The sequence below is a fragment of the Balaenoptera musculus genome, chromosome 12 (assembly GCF_009873245.2).
Source record: "Balaenoptera musculus isolate JJ_BM4_2016_0621 chromosome 12, mBalMus1.pri.v3, whole genome shotgun sequence".
Lineage (NCBI taxonomy): Eukaryota > Metazoa > Chordata > Mammalia > Artiodactyla > Balaenopteridae > Balaenoptera > Balaenoptera musculus.
This window is the reverse complement of record NC_045796.1, coordinates 45,104,409-45,127,471: the sequence shown is the minus strand read 5'-3', so window position 1 is coordinate 45,127,471 and position 23,063 is coordinate 45,104,409. Positions and strand designations below refer to the sequence as shown.

At 39.5% G+C, this 23,063-nt stretch overlaps 2 protein-coding genes across 5 annotated transcripts in view; one reads left to right on the top strand and one right to left on the bottom strand.

Annotated features, from left to right (window-relative positions):
* NT5DC1 (5'-nucleotidase domain containing 1) overlaps window positions 1–13,418 on the top strand; it is a 125,632-nt gene extending 112,214 nt beyond the window's left edge. For both annotated transcript variants that reach the window (XM_036872221.1, XM_036872220.1), the window contains exons 9-12: window positions 222–340; window positions 1,441–1,593; window positions 5,938–6,106; window positions 11,688–13,418. In XM_036872221.1, the coding sequence (XP_036728116.1) occupies window positions 222–340; window positions 1,441–1,593; window positions 5,938–6,106; window positions 11,688–11,803 (557 nt within the window). In that variant the 3' untranslated portion in view covers window positions 11,804–13,418. The remainder of the gene's footprint in view (window positions 1–221; window positions 341–1,440; window positions 1,594–5,937; window positions 6,107–11,687) is intronic.
* Window positions 3,438–22,698, bottom strand: TSPYL4 (TSPY like 4). Of its 3 annotated transcripts, none has more exons than XR_005022239.1 (2): window positions 20,678–22,697; window positions 3,438–4,173 (listed from the first exon to the last, which is right to left on the bottom strand). XR_005022239.1 is itself a non-coding variant. In XM_036872225.1 (1 exon), the coding sequence occupies exon 1, from the start codon at window positions 22,628–22,630 to the stop codon at window positions 21,386–21,388; it is 1,245 nt and encodes a 414-aa protein (XP_036728120.1). In that variant the 5' UTR covers window positions 22,631–22,698; the 3' UTR covers window positions 18,685–21,385. The 3 variants fall into 3 exon arrangements, 1 of the variants encoding a protein (XP_036728120.1); XR_005022240.1 differs by lacking the exon at window positions 3,438–4,173 and adding an exon at window positions 4,180–4,299; XM_036872225.1 differs by lacking the exon at window positions 3,438–4,173 and having other exon boundaries at window positions 18,685–22,698.
* Between the last annotated feature and the right edge of the window lie 365 nt (window positions 22,699–23,063).

The following is a 23,063-nucleotide window of genomic DNA, read 5'->3' as shown; positions in this document are numbered from 1 at the left end:
TGTGAACTTAAAACTGCTCTTAAAAAAAAATCTTTAAAAAGTATATATATTTATGTCCATGAAGTGGTTATGATATATAGGTAGGTGATCACTGAATGCTAGCGCCCATCCCCACATGGTTCCTTCTTGTACGTGTCCTACAGCCATGCCAGAGTGTGGTCTGTCCAACTGGGTGCTATCACTTGATTAAAAAGTATATGATTGTCAAACTGTGTTTTCAGAGAATGATGAGGAGCAGGAGGCACTGCCATCTCTGGATAAACCTGGCTGGTACTCCCAAGGGAATGCTGTCCACCTTTATGAACTTCTGAAGAAAATGACTGGCAAACCTGAACCCAAGGTATTTTCTGACTGAGCCCAGTTTACAAGGGCTTGGAGATATAAGCCCTTGTAAACTAAAACCATAACTCTAAACGCATTCAGCATAATTATCTGTGAGGGAATCATCTGCCTCTGCCTGTCTGCCAACCTCCTTGCCTACCTCTTCTGCTTAAATAAGCCTTTCCTTTGTTGATGTACATTGAGTCTTTCTCTGTAACAGAGAAAAGCGGATATTCCAAGCAGGAGGCCACAGACCTGAGAGATACAGTGGAATAGTGTGTGGGTTACCTGAGGAATGTTATCCTGATAACTGTCCATCAGGAACATTTTTATGTGTAAAACAAGCAGTAACTGATTATACTATAGACTGAAGACACATTAGCTTTTAACATCCTGGCCACACTGTTGATGTTGGACATTGGTATATTTTTAACAGCAGGATGCTTTCTTCTAAAAAGCGTTTGCCAGGAGCCCCATGAGAAGGAGGGTCAGTGGGTCACTGAGCCCTACTCCACTGGCTCGTACACTGTCACAGCCCCCTGGGGACTCCTGCCTTGGAGGTTCTAGTTCATGTTCCCTTAACCTTGTTTTCTCATCTGTAAATTGAGAGACATGGACTAGATCAATGAGGCTTTGCCTCAGAACGCCTGGGAAGTGTCCCAGAGTCCACTTGCCCACGCCCACCCACTCTCAGAGATTCTGCTTCAGCAGGTCTGGGTGGCGCCCAGAAACTGGTCGATTGGTTGTGTTGTGCATTCCTGCTAATCTAACCCTCTGTAACAGGTTGTCTCCAATATCTCACCAGCTCTTCAATTCCAGGGGCAGGTTTAACTGTAAACATATGGGCTCTTTCATTTTCATTTCAGAAAATTGAATTCACTTATCTTCTGCCTTTCTTCTATCTGCAAATGAATTGTGTAACTTCTTAAACCTGACACCTTGTGAATCAAATAGGACAGGTCACCTGTGAAGTTATTCAAGGAAATTTAAGACGTCTATGCAACTTGTACATCACTTACTCTGATACCTGTTGAGGGATTTTCTTCTGCCTTCTATAAAATGAACACTACTCTTTCACAATTCTCATGTCTCAAACAGAATTTGCCATCTGACTTACAGGTTGTTTACTTTGGTGACAGCATGCATTCAGATATTTTCCCAGCCTGTCATTATAGTAATTGGGAGACAGTCCTCATCCTGGAAGAGCTCAGAGGGGACAGAGACGGGAAGCCTGAGGACTCAGAGCCTCTAGAGAAGAAAGGAAAATATGAGGTAAGGGTCTCCTTTGGTTCTTTCCTTGAAAGAAAAACCTCGTGTTTCACATATCTTAGAAAGTGCTTGTTGGTGCCAAGAGAGATGAAATCTATTGGCACTTATTGTGATCTTCATGCCATCTCAGCTCTACAGTTGATCTTGTGGATAGTTTTTAAATGATGCCAAGATAAATGCTGTTGACCATTAATGTAATGGTCTGTAATGTCTGTCTTCTGAGTTCTCTACTTTCATCCAGTGCTGTGGCGCCGTGGCCGTGTTTTGGCTGATGATGAGGCGACCAGATCCTGACACTGCGGTTATACTCTACCTCTTTTGCTTGGCCACGAAAGCCCTTGTGCTCTCGCTTCATGGGTCTAACTTAACAAAATTGGTAGCTCCCTTAAACTTACTCCTGAGCCACCCAAAATGAACTTAGGTAAAGACTTGAGGGAAAGAAAAGTAAAATATATCATAAATCTAGAAAGGGAAAATAGTGTATAAAAGCAAAAATAAGCAGAAAAGAAGAAAGGTCAGAAAATAAAATGCCTTTTCCTAAATTCATTCCAGTGGAACAATCTAAAAAGAAGGGAAAACACAAGTCAAAAAACAAATATCCAATCAAAAAATAACAATAAAAAGAAACTATCAAGCCATGGAAAAACATGGAGTAACCTTAAGTGCATATTACTAAGTGAAAGAAGCCAGTTCCAAAAAGGCTGCGTACTGTATACAACTATATGACATTCTGGAAAAGACCAGTGGGTGCCCCGGGGCTCAGGGGGGAAGGAGATGCTCTATTTATCTGGAAACCTAAAACTGTTCTAAGAAATAAAGTCTATTTATTTAAAAAAAAAAAAAAAAAGATAGCTATAAGTAGATGCAACTGAATGTTAGAATAAAAGGGTCAGGTTTCTACAAGGTTTCCACTGAGTAGCATTTGGTCTTCAGTGTGACATTGGAAGTTCTGTGGACTGAGTTAAAAAGAGCTTTAAAATAACCTTCCAGGAGGTGGGCATTCTAACCCGAGGGATTTGGGAGGAGGTTTCCCCTAAAGAGAAATAAGGAGATTTGGTTTCTTCAAAATGATTTGAGAATGCACAGACAGTAATGAGGAAGTGAAGAATCAGTGGGAATGTTTCCTTTAGCACTACATAGACAGTAGCTCCATCCTTCTCCCACAGACCCCTTTTCTTGTTAATTAGTTATAAACACATCATGAACAAAGAGTTAATAATTGGCTCTTTGACAGGAAACAGTGAGTCAACAGCTTGAAGATTTTATTTCCCAAGATAGAATTGAAATAATGTTCCTTTATCATCAGACTCCACCTCCCCACCCCAGCCCTGCTCCATTGAACATATATGTCCTTAATTAATCCACCCACTGTGACTGAAGAGACAGGATTTGGTAGCTGTCTGTTGGGTGTACACACACATACACATATTTCAGAACAATACTCAAAACTTTCATCGCAACTATCAGACATAAGTAAGAGCTTATTGGATTAGCAGAGATATCTTAATAAGGCCACTCATTATTATTTATTTTATTTATTTATGGCTGTGTTGGGTCTTCGTTTCTGTGAGAGGGCTTTCTCTAGTTGCGGCAAGCGGGGGCCACTCTTCATCGCGATGCGCGGGCCTCTCACTATCGCGGCCTCTCTTGTTGCGGAGCACAGGCTCCAGACGCGCAGGCTCAGCAATTGTGGCTCACGGGCCCAGTTGCTCCGCGGCATGTGGGATCTTCCCGGACCAGGGCTCGAACCCGTGTCCCCTGCATTGGCAGGCAGACTCTCAACCACTGCGCCACCAGGGAAGCCCCAAGGCCACTCATTATTAAATGACCAGTCTGACACCATTGTCTTGTTCAACATATACTAAGTTTTTAATTTGTGCAAGCCTCCCTACTATGAATATCAGGGACTTATAATTGAATCATACACAGATCCTTTTTACAGAACATGTTAGTCTGTGGATAAAAGGGGTCAGGGAGCTTGAGTATACAAATAAAGCATAACTGCCTCCAGAGGGTACGAATTATAAAAGAATTACAAACAAGACAGGATGGATACTTCATTGAGGAGAATTAGGGAAAATTTTATAAAAAATGTAGAATGTGAGGTAAACATTGAAGGACAGGTACATTTTCAACTGATGGAAATAACATTCTTCGTTCAGGAAGTAACACGAATAAGTGTACAGAGATTGTAATGTACAGGCTACAGTACACAGTCTTGACCGTAAAATAGCAGATGTGTAGGTTTGTCAGCCAAAGGCATCACTAGCAGCTTTTGGATGTGCAGGCAACAGGGGCGAAGCTTTCATTTAGCAGCTGTGTGAAGGATGGGCTCAGCACGTGGGAAGGGATGCTGTGGCGGGCTGTCCCAGCAGCCCAGACTAGAGGTGATACAAACGTGAACAGTGGGCGCTAGTGAGACAGAGATGGAGAGAGTACGTGGCGGATGTTCTGGAGGCACAACTGATAAGCTGCTGGGTGCTGGTGGTAGGAGCTGAGACGCAAAACATCGATGGTTTTCAAGCACAGCCGACTGGAATTGATGGGTTTTATTCATATAAATATGGAAGTCACGAGAAAGACCTGGTTTTGTGAGGAGAGAGATGTGATTGGTTTAATGTTGAATCCCATTTCTTTGAAATAGCTGGAGGATGAGATCAAACTGGTTTGGGAGATAGGTTAGGATAAGCGAGGAAAATTGAGAGATGTCTAAGGGAGAGAGATGAGAGAAAGAGAAGAAGAGAAGATAGAAACTTGGTGAGAACACTTACCATTAAGGGATGAAATCTATAAGATATAAAGGCTCAATGAAAATGGGAGTGCTCCTTGTTGATATATTCAAGAAATGGCATGATTCTTTTGATTAGTGATATATATATTTTATATTTGAGAAAATGAGTCATTAAAACTTCAGCATCAGAATAAACAAAGATTAGCATCTGTCCATTTTGGCTGCTGTAACAAAATACCATAGACTGGCTGGCTTATAAACAACAAACATGTATTTCTCAGAGTTCTAGAGACTGGGAAGTCCAAGATCATGGTGCCAGCTGATTCAGTGTCTGGTGAGGGCCCACTTCCTCATAGACCACCATCTTCTCCCTGTACACTCACATGGCAGAAGGGAGAAGCTAGCTTTCTGGGATCTCTTTTATAAGGACACTAATCATGAGGGCTTCATGAGGGCTCCACCCTCATGACCTAAGCACCTCTTCAAGGCCTTACCTCATAATTCCATCATCTTGGGGGTTAGGATTTCAACATATGAATTTTGGAAGGACACAAACATTTAGACAATAACAGCATCCATAGTACATTGAACCAGAAAGGGTGAACAGGTCTGTTTTCCTCTTTTCAAAGGAATAATGTGCAGCCCAGATTACCACTCAGTGTTGGCAGAACCATTATCTACATATAGCCTGTGTGATGTGAGTCATTTCTTCTCACACTCATTATTTTAGAAAAGACAATGAACTAAATAAAGAAAAGTGACACTATAAACTTCTCTTTACACCTTGAGAAATTATATCTAAATACACCTTAAATGTACACAAAGCATAGATATTTATATTCCATACTGCTCTTAAATGTTTTTGGTGAAATCCAGATAGATTCTTGCTAAGTGATTTCTAAACACCATCATCTGAAAAACACATATTTTCATCTTGCTTCACAAAGTGAGTTCCAGCGCAAAGAATCATGAATCTAAAGGCGTATCTGGGACTCTTTGCTGCTCCAAAATGAAGTTTTCATCAGAAAAGGATGACAGATTTTATAATCCAAATTCTATGGACGTGATAGGATTTTTTTCAATTCTTAGTTTTATACTACACCCATAAAACACTGTGAAGTATTTTTTGAATGAGTCTTATTTAGTCTACAACTTTTCTGTGCCTGCTGTGTGCTAGGCACTAAGCCTTAAGGATACACTAATACATGAGATAGTTCCTAACCTTCTGTAGTTCATAATCTGTCCAGGGCGAAAAGTAAATAGTATGATAATTGCAAGATAGTATGAGAAGTACCATATTAGGGCTAAACTCAGAGTGTGAGAAAATGGAGGAGACCTAATCCAACCCAACTGTGGGAAATCAAGGAAAATATCCTGGGCATCCAAGCGAGATCCCAAAGGATGAGAAAGGGGTTCCCAAACAAAGCCAGAGGAGAATACATTAAAGGACTACAAAGCTTTGTTTTACTTTTTATATAGTATATAGTCTGGTTAAAGTTAAACAACTGAAATTCCTACAGAGTTGTTCTATTTTGATTTACTTATTGGTGGAAAAAACGTATAATGAGGTTGAACACTAATTAATCACAGTTTTGTTATTCTATTTCTTGTTTCAGGGACCGAAGGCAAAGCCTCTAAATAGATTATCTAAAAAATGGGGCTCTTTTTTTATTGATTCAGTTTCCGGACTGGAAAATACAGAAGATTCCTTGGTTTATACATGGTCTTGTAAGAGAATCAGTGCTTACAGCACTATTGCAATTCCAAGTATTGAAGCAATAGCAGGTAAGGGGGATAATACTTATAAAGCTTTACCTGTTGCTGGACAGTAATGACCCGAAGTACTAGAATTCTTTTCTTTCTTTTTTTTAATTTATTTATTTTTTATAAATTTATTTTATTTCTTTTGGCTGTGTTGGGTCTTTGTTGCTGCGCACGTTCTTTTCTCTAGTTGTGGCGATTGGGGGCTACTCTTCGTTGCGATGCACGGGCTTCTCATTGCAGTGGCTTCTCCTGTTGTGGAGCACGGGCTCTGGGCGCACGAGCTCAGTAGTTGCGGCACGCGGGCTCAGTAGTTGTGGCTTGCGGGCTCTAGAGCGCAGGCTCAGTAGTTGTGGCGCACAGGCTTAGTTGCTCCGCGGCATGTGGGATCTTCCCGGACCAGGGCTCGAACCTGTGTCTCCTGCATTGGCAGGCGGATTCTTAACCACTGCGCCACCAGGGAAGCCCTAGAATTCTTTTCTTTAAAAGAAGAAAATTTTCCCATGGCATTTATAGATTTTTCTTGGGTAACACCTAGATATGGCAGTTTAGGTAATTAAGACCTGCCTGTCTGCTGGAGCCAACTACAAATGCTGTACTTTTTTTTTTTTTAAGTCTGCCTGGAGTCATAGGAGAAGGCTAGGGAAGAGTTACCAGGACAGGATGCTAAGGAGGCCAAGTAAGGTGAATCTGACTTTGCGGGCTGCTTTTCCCCCCGTTTGCTAACTCAGGAGAAGGCACTCAAAGAAGTGAGTGGCCTTTTCGTAGTTTCATGAACCTACAGGGGTAGAAAGTGGAAGGTATGGCCTGCCAAAGGAGGGGTGGGCCTGGTGGACTCTCTCAATCTCTTGAGACTCTGAAGGATGAATTAGAAGTAGGCATTCACAGGAACTGAAGCTCAGCTTTATATCAGCTGAATCCCTAAAATTGGATTGAGAAGATTCTAGATTGGTAGTGCCCCAAGGCACCTGGTAAGAATTAATGACTGTTCTCTTTTGAGGAAGATAACATCATTCTAGGACTCAAATTATTTCCAAAAACAATTAATACAAGGTTCAGCACATAATGAAAAATAACCAGGTACACAAGGGTATGAGACAACACTAATAGAAATAACCAAGTTCAAGTACAGAAAAGGAATGAGAAATTTGGTAGCTATATAAAAACTAATAAAAAGTGGAAATTCTAAAGTTGAAATATTAAAAAGTAAAAATTAAGAACTTGATGGATTTAACAGAAGATTAGACACAGGAAAAGTGAATTAGTACACTGGAAAATAGGCCAAAAGAAAATAGCCACAATGAAGCCTGAAGAGAAAAAAGCATGGAAGATACAGAAGAGGGACTAAGAGACACAGGAGATACAATGAGAAGGAATAAGATTCCTATAATTAGAATCTTAGGAGATGAGAGAATAAGCCAAAAGCAGTAGCTACAAGCTTTCCAAAAATGATGAAAGAAAATAAGCCAAAGGTTTAAGTAGCCCAAAGAACTGAAACACAATATGTAAAAGGAAATCCCAAAGTTAACTGCTAAAGACCAGATAATTAAGAAATATTAAAAGCAGTCAGAGAATAAAGACAGATTGATTTCAAAGGAGTACTTCATAAGAGTGTTAGACATCTGACATCTGACTCTTCCCAGAAACAAAAGAAGCCAAAGGACAGAATATCTTTAAATTGCTGAAAGAAAATGCTTGTCAGTCTTGATGGAATTCTATACCAAGTAAAGATATCATTAAAGAATAAAAGGAAAAATATTTTTAGACAGACAAAAATGGAGAAAATATATCTCCAGAAGATCTGCACTATATAGAAAATACTAAAGGGTCTTGTTCTTCATGCAAAAGTGAGAATGATCCCTGTTGGAAGACCGGAGGTGAAAGAAGAAGTGAATATACAGCAACAAAAGGATGTGTGAATAAATTAAAATGAATTTTACAGTTAGAAACAATTTTTTTAAATCCTATGGGGTTTAAATAAAGAATTTTAAACATATGACACCAATGGCATATAAATCACAAAATGGGACAGCTGGAGTTAAAAGTGTTCTAACATCCTTTATTATATGGCAAAGGATGAGAGTATGTTAGATATTAAGTCAAAAATGCATCTCGTAATCTCTAAGATAACTACCAAAAGCATTGTAATGATACATATACCGAACTAATTATGTAAAATAATTTTAAACCCCCCCAAAAAAACAAAAATGGAGAGAAAAATGGGGAGAAAGGGATGCAGAAAGTTTGAATATCAAAAGATAGAAAGAGACAATACCATGTTAATGGTAACCAAAAGAAAGTTAGAGTCAGCTCTATTAATGTGAAGGAAAAAAAATCCCTTAACATGAAAGAGAATCACTTCCTAATAATAAATTCTGGTTTCAGAAATAGTATCACTGAAAGTCCGAGGTATTCACCCTCTCTTCTCTCAGGTCAGAATTTAATCCCTCCCTGTTTTCTCAATACCAAGAAACTGCTGAAAAATCTACTCTGCTTTACAGAGGGGTATGCTTCTGCTTGCTTCTTAGTTTCCTGAAGTTCCCTTGCAGAGTTTGGCAAAGGGCTTGAGTCTAGAATCCAGTTCTCCACCCCTTTGTTTATAGCAGGTTCCAGCCCCTCACTTTTTGTCTCTGTAGCCCTTCAAGACTGCCAAAATCTCTTCTGGTTTTTCTGCTGCTAGTAACTGCCCCTGCCCCACCCCCAGCCAGAATTCTGGTGCCTAAAGGGAAAAGCTGTGGCAGAATGTTGGCTCACTTCACTGCCGCTTGTTCCTTCCCAGGAAGTGTGTGTCCTCTGGTCTTAGTTGCCTCTTCAACTCTCCAATAACTTCACTCTGATGTTTTTATTTTATCCAGCTTTTCTAGTTGTCTCAGCTCCAATTCAGAAGTGGAAGTCTACTTTTTTTTTGAACCTCAGATTCTTCTTCCTTAAACTGGGTATACCACAGGGTGGATATGAGAGAAAGTAAAGTAAGATATTTATCTGATATTTATTGGTAGGATGATGATGATGACCCTGAGATATGTGTGACCTTCCAAAAGGTCCATCCTCTATGCCAATACACAAATCCAATATGTCAATATATCTTACTCACTGAAATAATATCTCATTCTCACCAGTTTCAAAAGACTGATTTTTTTTTTCATTTTGTTCCATGCTTACACACATAAAATTAAAGAATATATTTCTTCCTTTCACATACAATTTTCCTATTAAAGAAATGGACCCTGTAACTTGAAGGGAGGGACTGGCCCAGGACTAAACTATTATTTTCAATTTTTTATATTTCACTCTTTCTTTCCTTCAAAGTGACTCAAATTTATAGTGAGAGAGTAGGGTTGTGTGATAATGGAAGTCACTGAATTATTCTAAAGTACCTGGATAGAAACTGTTCAGTGGGATATGGTTGTGAAATAGTAAGAGAGTCAAGGAAAAGTGACTCTCCATTATTCCAGGATTTAAATATTTCTCAAAAAATGGGAAAATAATCCCCCGTCTGTCTTCTGGGGTAATCACTTCTCCTTAAGGAAGCAGTAATAGCATCAGTGTGGCTCCCATTTTCATTTTCCAAAAGCTTTCTTCCTCAGCACCCTGGAAAAGAATTTGGCAGAGGCTTTGTCTTCTAACTTTTCTTAGGAGAAAATACTTAGACTCACCAGTAGTCAAACAAAGCTAAAGAAGTCGATTTAGGGTGAGGGGAAGGAGAATTAGAGAGTTGGTAAGTTATATTTGATTGTCGATTTCGATGTCCAAGACATTGCCTCAAAAAGCAAACTGTTAGTCTCTCTTTAACTTAGCACTCATTGCTTATGATCACATTCTCATAAGGAAATTATATCTCACACAGAATTTGAAATTTAGTATTTCAGTAACATATTCAGTAAATTTGGATGGTACTGTGTAATTGACCTCCAAGTGAGAAAAATGGCTGAAAGAAAAATGGTGTGGTGGTCACGGCTTTAGACATGCTGAAGATAGGATCTTTATATAAATGTTATCCTGCCAGTATCTTTAAAAAAAGTCCCAAGAGTTCTGTTTCTGTCTGTGTTGTTGTACATTGAACTTACTGTTTAAGAATATTTGTTCATTTTGGTTCACTTCATTTAATTATTAGATAATGTGGTTGATATTATGGTGTATTTAGTACACAGTTTAATAGAACATCATTGTGGTAAACAAGAATTTGGTTGTCTACCATTCTCTTTTCTTCCAAAAAGCACCCAACAATGACTTTTCTAAGACATGCAAATGTCTCCCTCTTGTTGAATCCCCAATCTGGACGTACTTGTTCTAACACAATAGTCATCTGATCTCAGTTTGGCTATTCCATACCCAGATTTCTTAACCTTAGTAGACTTTTTCTGCTACCTGGGAGAGAGAATAAAATTTTTGTTTTAAATGAGATAGGAAATGAAAAACAAACCTGATATTCCCCCTTTGTCTCTTAAAACCTTTTTTGTATTCATGTGATGTTTCTTTATTCGTCAATATTCTGTTAGATGTGGTTCTCTCATTGACATTTAAATGCTTAGAAGGTATTTTTATAGATGTTATGAAAGTTTGCAATATACATTACCATGATGGTTGGTTTATAAGCATTTTGATAATGTAATCATTTTAACCTTGTAATAGCTTTTAAAACATTTACTTTAGGAAGTGTATAGGAAAGACAGAGAGAGAGGTGGCTGGGTCAGCTCGCAGCCTGTATCATTTTTGTTGCTTATAAGAAATTCAGGACCTCAGATGCACTATTTTAGAAATTCAGTTTTATCAATGTACTTTCCAATGCCTTTTAATGAGCCTTTTTAATGGCTCAAAATATGCTCCAGCTAATTTGAAGCAGTCAAGACCAGTGAAATTCACTAATACGAATGTTTTTCTGTTTATAGTAATCTTAGCTTTCTCTGGCCTCAGAAAGGCAGTGTTCCTTCTGCCCAATCTTTAGCACTAGTTTTCTCCTCATAAGGATTAACTATTTGGGTCTTAATAATTCTCACTGGCATTTAATATAAAGTATAATTTTTATGTTAGTATCATTTTCAAAATACTGAGTACTACTAAATAATGTTTTACTTGTGATATTTGTGAAATAAGGATGACTATGCAGTATCTGCATGTGGAATGACTATCATTACATGACATATAACGTTTCACTTGTAATATTTCTGGTAATGGTTCTTTGAAGAAGCTTGGGAAGAAAATATCTGAAGGCTAGCTTTTGAGATACTTATATTGAAGATGTCACAATGTCCCACCATCAATAAAGTATGAATTTTATGTTCTCTCCCCCCTCTTGTGGCTGTGTGTGTGTGTGCGTGCATGTGTGTGTGATGCTTATCATATGGAAAAAGTTGCCATATTGTGCATATTAGAATTCTTACTTAGCTAAGCATTCAAAGATTATTCTTAGTAACTATTACTAAGGGCTATGAAGATTATTAGTTCTCATTTACCAGTTACATAATGCAACCTATCCAGGTGACAAAAGAAATATTAAAATTATGAAACAAAATGTTTTATTATCAATGACTATCAAATTTTGATTTGTTTATATTTATGAAAGTTCTTTTGAAATCTGCAGAATCTTTTTTTTTTTTTCCCCCAGAATTACCCCTGGACTACAAATTTACAAGTTTCTCTTCAAACAATTCAAAAACGGCAGGCTATTATCCAAACCCTCCATTGGTCTTATCAAATGATGGGAAACTGACAACCAAATAAACCATGTTTACTGAAAAATGAAGTGAAGAACCATATATGCAGCAAATGTACTGTAAAAATGTTAATTTTCAAAAACTACTGTAAAATGCTTTATAGAAACAAATTCTTAATGAAGTGACCAAGAAATGGGTATGCTTTTCCATAGGTCTCCTTTCTATAGAGATCATCTTGATACCCAACAACTCTCATTATGTTAAAATCTCAGTATCTTAGAACTGAAAAGAATCTTATTAATACTTTCTATACTAGTAGTTCTGAGATTAGAATCACCTGGGGATATATATATACACAAATACATATATACATACACATGCATATTTACACATTTGCCTAGACCAGTGGTTCTCAAAGTGTGTTCCCCAAACCACTAGCATAGCAGCACCTGCAAACTTGATAGAAATGCAAATTTACAGGCCCCATCCCAGACATACAGAATCAGAAACTCTGGGAATGGGACCCAGCAATCTGTGCCTAATTATAGTGTGATTCACACTAAAGTTTAAGAACCACTGACTAGACCATAACCTCCAGACATTGGCTTAATTGGTCTGGGGATACAGATGAGCATTGATGTCTTTAACATGTCCCAGGAAAATGCAGCCAGAATTGAGAATAACTGATCTACACCTGTTGTTTCAACTTACAGTTCAGAACACCAAGTCTAGTAAGATTAAATTATTTTAACTATGCTATTTTTGTGGTTACCAAAGCAAGGAAGCAGACATGATGTCTTCTGAGACCACACAGCCATAATGGGACAGGGATGATAGAGAAGCCAACTGTTTTAGCCTCCAATGTTACCCATTAGGGTTTTTTTCCTCCCTAATAATGTTAAAGGCTGTTTACTTCACTCTAAGGCATGTATTCTCAGTGGGGCAAAAATTGGTTCTTGAGGTGAAAAAAATCTTAGTATAATGCAGTGGATTATGGTCCTCCATATCTCAACCCTACTTAATAAAATCTTATTCCTTAGTATTAATTTCTCTCATTAGGGAGAAATGTAATTTAAAGTTAATTAATTAAATATTTTTCTCCTAGGGCGGGGGGGGGGGTGATAATGAAAAGAGAGGTTGAGAAAAATTGCTTTAAGAGGTTTTATAGTTATACTATAATCCAGGATTATTGTGTTCAGTGTGCTAATGTATAGTCATATTAGTAGCTGTTTGTTGCAAGATGTTTGAACCCAAATAATGTTTACAATATAAATTCTTGGCTACTCTTTATGCTGTAATTTTACCCTGTCCATCATGGACATACCAGAAAACACTGGTCACCATCATTTTACTTGGATTGTAGCAGAGAATTTAACGTATTGATGGATGCAATGAAAAGATAAATATTTTGTTAAATTTTTAAGTGCTCAAATAATCCCAAATATATTGTGGGGATGAGTATCTCAGGGTAGGTAAACAGTTACTGATTTTTTTCCTCAAAGTCAGTAGCTTTCTTCAATATCTACTAATAAATGTGATTGTCTTTGAAATTGAATTCCAAAATCTTATTGGAATATAATAAAGAACATACATAATCAAGCTTAGGGCTTAAGTGAAAGATGCTGTTTCATGTATACTTTCAGTAGACATTTGATTTCTTTTAAAAATAAAGCTGTTTTTCCCTATGCATGTTTATTTTTTCAATGGCAAAGAATAATACATCTTTAAATGCTTATAAACTGCTCTTGTTAATATGAAAAATGCGAACTCCAGGGTAAGAAGTTAATTGCATTTTTTTGGCCACTGAAGAGTGAAAAAAATTCACTTAAGTCAGAAGTTCTAGTCCTACTTTTACCAGTAGCTACCAAAGAAATCTGAACAAGTTACCACCTAATCTGACCTTAGTTTTTTCCACCTTGTCAAAAAGATGGTTAAGAGTTTATATCCGAGCTTCCTCCCACTTTTCTAGCAGAGTCAGTCAGTGCTTCTAATGAATGTTTTTCTGTTGGACTGTAATTAGACTTTAAAAATTTTTTATTTGTTTCTAAAAAGTGTTTCTAATTGTATATGAAGAGTAAAAATAATCATCAAAAATGGTATATTTAAAATTTAAAAGAGGATATTAGAGAAGAAAAGCTGTATATTCTTTAATAAAGTTACATGAAATAAGAAAGCAGGAAAATTGTGTTAACGGACAGAGGACTTTAATATTCGCATACAGGCCTATGAAGCCACCATCGCCCTGATACCAAAATAAGACAAAGACCTTACTGAAAAAGAAAATTACAGGCCAATATCTTTGAAGAATATAGATGCAAAAATTCTCAACAAAATATTAGCATACCAAATCCAACAACACAGAAAAAGGATCCTACACCACGACCAAGTTGGATTCATCCCAGGGTCACAAGGATGGTTCAACATACGCAAATCAATCAATGTGATACACCACATCAACAAAAGAAAAGACAAAAACTACATGATCATCTCAATAGATGCAGAAAAAGCTTTTGATAAAATTCAACATCCACTCATGATAAAAACTCTTACCAAAGTGGGTATAGAGGGAAAATATCTCAACGTAATAAAAGCTATTTATGACAAACCCACAGCCAATATAATACTCAATGGTGAAAAGCTGAAAGCCTTCCCGCTAAAATCTGGAACAAGACAAGGATGCCCACTCTCACCACTTCTATTCAACATAGTATTGCAAGTCCTAGCAACAGCAGTCAGAGAAGAAAAATAAAAGGTATTCACATTGGTAGGGAAAAGGTAAAATTGTCATTACATGCAGATGACATAGTACTATACATAGGAAACCCTAAAGACTCCACACAAAAACTACAGGAGCTGATAAACTAATTCAGCAAGGTAGCAGGATACAAGATTAACATACAGAAATTGGTTGCATTTCTTGACACTAAGAATGAAATATCAGAAAGGGATTGTAAACAAAGTCCCCTTTAAAATCGCATCAAAACAAAAAAATACCTAGGAATAAACCTGACCAAGGGAGTGAAAGACTTATATGCTGAGAACTATAAAATATTAATAAAGGAAATTGAAGATGATTCAAAATGGAAAGATATCCCATGATCTTGGATTAGAAGAATTAATATTGTTAAAAGGGTCATACTACCCAAAGCAATCTACAGATTTAATGTGATTCCTACCAAGTTACCCATGGCACTTTTCCCAGAACTAGAGTAATCCTAAAATTTTTATGGAACCATAAAAGACCCAGAGTTGCCAAAACAAGGAAAAAGAACAAAGCAGGAGGCATAACCCTCCCAGACTTCAGACAGTACTACAAAGCTACAGTAATCAAAACAGCATGGTATTGGCACATAAACAGCCATATGGATCAACAGAACAAAATAGCCCAGAAATAAACCCACACACCTAAGGTCAATTAATCTTCGATAAAGGAGGTGAGAATATACAATGGGAAAAAGATAGTCTCTTCAGCAAGGGGTGTTAGGAAAGTTGGACAGCTACATGTAAATCAATGAAGTTAGAACACACCCTCACACCATACACAAAATTAACTCAAAATAACTTAAATACTTAAACATAAGACATGACACCACAAAACTCCTAAAAGAGAACATAGGCAAAACATTCTCTGACGTAAATCATACCAATGTTTCTTGGTCATTCTCGCAAGGCAATAGAAATAAAGGCAAAAATAAAGGGACAGAATCAAACTTACAAGCTTTTGCACAGCAAAGGAAACTACAATCAAAACAAAACACAACCTACGAAATGGGAGAAAATATGTGCAAACGGTGAGACTGACAAGGACTTAATTTCCAAAATATATTGGGTTGGCCAAAAAGTTCATAACATCTTACAGAAAAACCCAAGCAAACTTTTTGGCCAACCCAATACGAACAGCTCACACAACTCAACAACGAAAAGCCCAATCAAAAAATGGGCAGCAGAACTAAATAGACGTTTCACCAAAGAAGACATGCAGATGGCCAACAGGCACGTGAAAAACCTCTCAATGGCAGTAATTACTAGAGAAATGCAAAGCAAAACTACAATGAGGTATCATCTCACAGCGGTCAGAATGGCCATCATTAAAAAGTTTACAAACAACAAACGCTGGAGAGTGTGGAGAAAAGGGAACCTTCCTACACTGTTGGTGGGCATGTAAGTTGGTGCACCTACTATGGAAAACAGTACGGAGGTTCCTCAAAAAAACTAAAAATAGAATTACCATACGATTCAGCAATCCCACTCCTGGACACATATCTGGACAAAACTATAATTCAAAAACATACATACACCCCTATGTTCACAGCAACACTATTTACAATAGCCAAGACATGGAAATAACCTAAATGTCCATTGACAGATGAATGGATAAAGGAGATTGGGTGTATACATATACAATGGAATACTACTCAGCCATAAGAAACAATGAAATAATGCCATTTGTGGCAACATGGATGCAACTAGAGATTATCATACTAAGTGAAGTAAATCAGAAAGAGAGACAACTACCATATGATATCACTTATATGTGGAATCTAAAATATGACACAAATGAACTTATCTACAAAACAGAAACAGACTCACAGACATAGAGAACAGACCTGCGGTTGGCAAGGGGTGGAGGTGTGTTGGAGGGATAGAGTGGGAGTTGGGGTTAGCAGATGTAAACTATTATATATAGGATGGATTAACAATAAGGTCCTACTGTATAGCACAGGGAACTATATTCAATATCCTGTGATAAACTATAATGGAAAAGAATTTTTAAAAAGAATGTACATGCATAACTGAATCACTTTGCTGTACAGCAGAAATTAAGTACAATAAAATACACAATTTTTTAAAATTTTTTTAAAAAATAAAAGTCCTTTTGGTACATTTACTCCCTTCAATGAAGGGAGCAAACTGCTGATTTCATTCATTTATGCAGCAGACATCATGATTACATATGTAAGTTCAGGAGTATTTTAATCTTTAACTATGGAATTCTGTATTAATTAAAATAAGTGATTAAAAAAAAAACCCTTCAAAGACCACCATGAATGGGTTAAGAATAACCTTCAATTGAATACGCATATAAATAGGGTTTTTGTTTTGTTTTTTGCCAAATTTAGTACAGATGGCTGTGATACAGTGGAAGGTACCCTAGCTTGAAAGCACAACAATTTGTCATTTGCATCTTAGGCAATTTAGTTCAACTTTCTGAGCCTGTTTTCTCAACTGTTTAAAAGGGGACAGTAAAACTGTCAGGATTATGAAGGTAACATAAGAACAAACATGGAAGTACCTACTGTCACCTCAGATCTCTTCAGACTGTCAAGCCAGGGAATGCGTATCTGACACAAAATTGGGTATCGAAGGCTTAAATTGTGACTCTATGAGACTGGGAACTCAATGATTAGGAATATTGGTCATTATTGGGGGGTTTGTTTTTAATGATGAAAACTGATTTAAGGAAACGTGAGTCAACTGGAGGTAAAGCAGAAGCAAAAGCAGCAGGAGGAGTGATGTGGAGGAGCAGGGGGCCTGGTGAGGAAGGTCAGAGAAGACTTTGTGGGTGTCTGGCCTGAGCTGAATACCCAGAAAAATAGAAAAGGATGCCCAAGGGTCTTCTGTTAATACAGGGAAATTATGAAGTATGTCACTATTACTCATAGGGCAATAATGGCCCAAGCAGACCAAAATGGTAATACTTCTTTGGTGAAAAGGATGAGAGAAACTCTTTAACTGGTTTGGAGGTCTGATTTAAGAATAATTTGGGTGTAGAATTGAGGAAGAAAAACAAAAAGGCAATGCAAAGAAATGGAGCAGGGCTATCCGAGGTAACCGATCGGGTGGTAAGTGAATCCTAGAGAATGCTGACTGAGTCTAATTTTATTAGACTAAACAGAACAGAAACCATGTTAATCTGTAACAAAAGAGTAGCACCAGCCTACTAGAAAAATGGGTACTATTGGTTAGACTAAAGCTGATAATAAACCAACAAAAATGATTTTCTGATTATATCCAGAAGAGGATAAAGAGATATGCTTGAAACAGATGGTCGACAAGGCAGAAATTCATCACTGAACTGAAAAGGTAAAATGAACATTGTATAGGGAATTTAGGACTAAGATGGGTATAAAACATGCAAAGGAAAACTTAGCTCTCTAATACTTAAAGTTCTCCAGGCCTAGAAAAATTATACTTCAGCAAATAGGGCTTGCAAATAAATATTGCACCAAGAGTCAGCATGTCTGTTTTAACTCTATGTTTAATTAACAATCTCTAATTCAAATCAGTAATTTGGGGCCATTTATGTCAAATCTTTGTTTAGATGGCTAAAAATATTCAGTGATTCATTTGTGGAGACCTTGCAGCATTCATTGTTCTCTCTGCTACAGAGACTGCAGAAGTATGTATCTCCCAAACCTTCATGTAATAGCTGCTGAAAAGCAAAACATTACTGGTAATTGACATTGTGATGTCTGATATCATCTGTTTCTAGACTTTATATTTGTCATAACTTTTTTGTTTTTCTTTTTAGAGCACCACACTGCTGTAGGAAAAGAATTTAAGTAGTACTTAAAGAATATCCAATGATTAATTCTTCCAAAAGTCTATCTTAAGCTCATTAAAAAAGAATGAGCCCAAGGTGGGACACAGTTAACATAAATATATAAGTAAACTATTATGGGGCATAGAGAACAGTTTTCCACTGAAAACAGTATTTTAAGTGAGTGACAAAAATCAATATATGGTGTTTCAATTACCAAAACCTACACTGACTGTATAGGAAATATGTTTGTGAGTATGCATTTGGGCTTCTTATTTACCATTTTTCACGCAAAAAATCTTGGAAGGTGCACTATTGCCTTTTTTTTTAAGGTTCAGGATGATACTTACTGTGACGACTTGATAACTTTAATGATTTTCCAACCACTTATTAGCCTAGACAAAACAGACAAGCCTTATTTATTTTTATTTTTTGGTGAAAACAAGAAATACAGCAGAGTAACAGATTTATTTTTCCTTCGAGCACATAGGAGAAGACTAAAAGTACTATCTTTGTTTAGTATGACAGAGCAATTCTACAAGTACTTACACTGGTTAGGAACATAGGATGTCAAGTATAATATTTACTGCTAGGCCAAGAAATATCAAGACGACAGTTATGTTTTTCTGTTTGAGAATACTTCCACAAGACAGCACAATTTCAAAGATCACATTCAAATTATATTTCTAAGAATAGAGCTGTAGAGGAAGAGAGAACAGAACAAGCTGATATATTAGTGAATATTCACAGAAGTCTTCATACTGCACAGGAAACAAGCCTGATATTTTTGCACACATTCTCAATTACAAGCAAAAAGCATGCCTGTAAATGTCAATTTTGCCAGAAAGCATAAATGGAGAAAGGAATTAACAGGACTTTACTCAAACACAGTGAAATAAGGAGCATACACCATTAATCGTTCACATATTCTAAAATAATACAAAACATTTAGACTTGCATTTGTGTGTACAAAAAACTACTGGTGAATTCGAGGAGTTAGGAAAAACTGAAGGAAAACGTAACTCCTCCCACCATCCTCTTTAAACATCAACCACTTTCATTCTCCCACCTCTCCTGGGAAAAACCTCAGGCGCCTCCCCTCCTACCCCTGACCCTCCAGGGTTCCAGTCTTTTCTGTTTACCTTCTCAAGCCCAATCCACAGCAAGCTCATTTGTTTTCTGGGCTTTCAGTTTCTACAGCCTAGGACACCTTTCCCACTGCTCTGTGTCCAGATATCCCAAGCCCCGTGGAGCAGACTTTCACACACCCCCTCACCCCCTAGGAGGGAGGCTTGGCAGCTCCCACAGTGCAGACTGCAGCCCGCTCCCTCATTTGTTAGGTCAGAAGCAGGGAAGGAAATGCAGAAGCTGAGGACTGAGAGCCAAGAAGGCCAGGCAGTAGGATGGAGGCTGTGGGACATCAGGGCAGTCAAAGAACAGTACAGAGGACACGAGTGACCCTCAAAATGCTGCCTTGGGGTTATTTCTAAGTGGTCCAAGGCCCAAAAAAGAATTTCCATGCTTAGAAAGGTGGAGTGAAACTAAGTTTTGATTGCCTCGGATCACAGCCTGCTCTGGGTCTGTCTTGAAGCCGTTACTGTGAGGCCCTTCTGTCTCTCCTCTCAGCTTCTCACACTAAAGCTCAAGAAAACACACAGAAGGTTTTGGTAAATGGATAAGGAAGAGGATGGGGTTGTCAAAGTTGGCCCAAAAAAACAATGCCCGTTAAGTAGGCAATTAACCTACAGGTTTTCCTTTGAAATGTTTAGACTTTGCTAAAGGAAGTGAGGTGGAGACATGAGGGCAGAAGACAGCAATAAGAGACCTGGAGTCTGATGCACAGTACCTTTCTCCTTCTGGACACAATCAAAGGGAGAGCAAATTAAACAAAAAGCCTGTTTTGCCAGTTTTGTTTTCCGCTTCTGAGCTGTAACTGCTTCTGAGAAAGAAGCCGGGGGCGGGGAGGGAGATGGAGACAGAGACAGATGCATAACAGGCGCCACAGACCAGAAAGACCTCTTCATCGGTGCCCCCGCCCTGGCAACTTTGTCATGTTCAGAATGGGTGTGGGAGGGGTTGAGAAGGGGATGCCTAATAAAGTTGCCTAGATTAAGGGTGGTTTGTCAGCTAGGGCTCAAAAAGGCTAACTGCTGGAAGGGACCCCCCCACCAGCTTTGCTTTGGACGCTGTGATATTATGACTGCCCAACCTGCCTGACAGCCATTTGGGTTTATGGGTAGCTATTTGGGGGGCAGGGAAGGGGATAGTTCCTGTGTGCTACCCAGGAGCTTAAGTCTACAGATAGTTCCTGAAGAGGAAGGCAATGGTGCCTGTGCAAAGCTCATCCAGAAGGCTGAGTGCAGGTTCGGGTGGGCCATAATCACAGGCCTTCATACTCACCAGTATGTGATCACAATGCAGGGTGCCCAAAGGCATAAGAAGACCAACATGGTAACATAGATCACCTGTCATCTGTTACCTCATTCATGCCTGGTAGCCACCCACCAGCCAGCTGCTTATTCTGCCAGATAACCAGCAGCGTGGATGGCATGGACCCAGGAAGACAGCTGGAAACCAGTTACTGGTAGCGTGGAATGTTCAGTTTGGGTTGATGACTGGCATCATCTACATAAGCTTCATCTTGCAGCAGTGAAACTCAAAGATCTTGCCACAGAGTACATGGGTATCAGGAGGACAGCCAGCATAAAGTATGAAGCCCAGCTAAGTATTTGCAAAGGTATATCAAGCTTCTTTGTGGTAGACAGCCACTTTAAAAACTGGGAGAAGGCTATCATCAGACAGGGCCAAGGGCATGCAAAAGAAGGGAGTGCATATCTACAGTATCATGTGCTTGGCACAGAAGTAGTGGAAGGCCGTGCACTTGGAACATGTAACACGATGCAGAACAGCAGGAAGGCTCAGAGGAAGAAGAGCATAGGCATATAAGCGATTATCTTGCCACTGATTTTTGAGGATTTAGAAGGACAAAAGGACAAAATAATCCAGTGTGAAGAGAAAGTAAATGGAAGACTGCATGCTGTTGGCTAAGCACAGGTCCAAGAGGAGGTGGTAAGGAAACTTGTGAAGGTGCTTCTCACAGCGCAGGAGTTAGCCGGACTGGAACCTGAAGGTCCTGGAGCTCTCCACTGGCTGCCTTGCTGGGTCTCGAAATCCTCTGCGGGGCCCATCACCCATCAGGTAGTACTGGAGGGGATTGGGCCACAGTTCTGCTTTGATAATCTCTGCAATCCTGTCGAATTCTAGGAGGCTGTGGTCTGAGAACCAGTTGAAGAAACTGGGAATAGTGTTGCCTTCCCGGTTCCTGTGGATATGGGACTGGGGGTCTTGGCCCCGGTGCCAGCGGATTGGCGTGGAAAGAGACACCACCCGGCCAGAGGATCTGCGCTCATATTCCTTGACAAGCCCCTCATTTCGGAAGTAGGGGTTGCTCTGAAAGATGAACTTGAATTTGCAGCCTGCTCTGGGGTGTTTAAGCTCCTCCACTTCCAAATTGATCATGTACCTCATCATGTCTTCATCTTGGCCACTGATCATAGGTGACAGCTGGGGATGGTTGCGAAAGGCAGTGACCCAGAAACCTGGGATATTTTGGATGATGAAACTTCTGCGCTGCATATGGAGCCTTCGCATACGGCCAAACTTGCGCTCCAGCTGAAGGAAGGCCCTGTCAGCCTGGGCATTTACATTTGACAGCTCCTGATCGATGGCTTCCAGCGAATCCATGCAGTTATTGATCTTAGGGGCCCTGGCCCGGGCCTCCTCCTTCGCTCCTCCTACCACCTTTTTCTCCTTCTGCATCACCTTCTTCTCCTCCACCACCGCCTCCGCTACTCCCTCCTTTTCCGCTGCTGCTGAAACAGCGCACTTTTTTGTCGTCATTTCCTTGGCTTTCGCCCCAGGCATCATCTGAGACCCCAACCTCCCTGCGCCACAGGCTTCTAGAGCCTTCTCGACAGCAGGGCTGCGCAGCTCTCTACGCTGACAGCCATTTTCCTGGCTATTGTCGGCTGCCACCGAGGTGGAGGCAGAGGCTGCTTCCAGGCCCTCGGTGGAAGCAGGAGCCTCTTTCTGGCCCGCTTTGGTCGCTACGCGGCCGCGACTCCCAGCAACCCGAATGCGGAGCGCAAGGCCACAGCCCGCGGGGTCCCGGAGTGCGCCTCCCTCTGCGGCGGTCTCCAAGCCGCCCTCACCTGTGTCCGCCATCACCAGGGTGGCCCCGGTTTCCTCGCCCTGACACTGCTTTAGGTCCGGATGTCCCGGGGCATGGTCGGGAGTAGCGAGACCGCAGGTTTTAGCGACAGGGAGGTTGTCGCCCTCATCCAGGCCGCTCATTTTGGTAGAAGTCAGACCTGCAGGAGGAGAGCGTCCGTTGTCCTCCGCCGAAGCCGCGCTCCGCCCCTCGCACCACCCCACTTTTCCGCTCTGAGGGATGCTGCTATGGCAACCGGTGACGTTAAGGCGGTAGCGTCTCAACTTCGCGCGAGAGTTCGTTGCGCCTTAGATTATGGTAGTCTGTCAAGGGTGTTTCTTTGTCTTTGTTACAAAATATTATGAATTTCGTGAGTCTGGAAAAGATTTGGCTTGCATAAATGGATACAGACCAAACTCGAGCAAGTGAGAACTGTGTTAATGTGGATTTCTAAGGCTCTGAATGAATTTCTAAGGCACCTATTGTCTTTTAAAATACTTAACTGCTAAGAAAGGTTAGTTATTGTCTATTCAGGTCAGCTCATGGGGCCTCTCTTGTATAGTAAAGTGGATTCAG

Bases quoted from the DNA above. Each gene is read 5' to 3' on its own strand.
- TSPYL4 (XM_036872225.1), bottom strand. From the start codon at position 22,630: ATGAGCGGCCTGGATGAGGGCGACAACCTCCCTGTCGCTAAAACCTGC.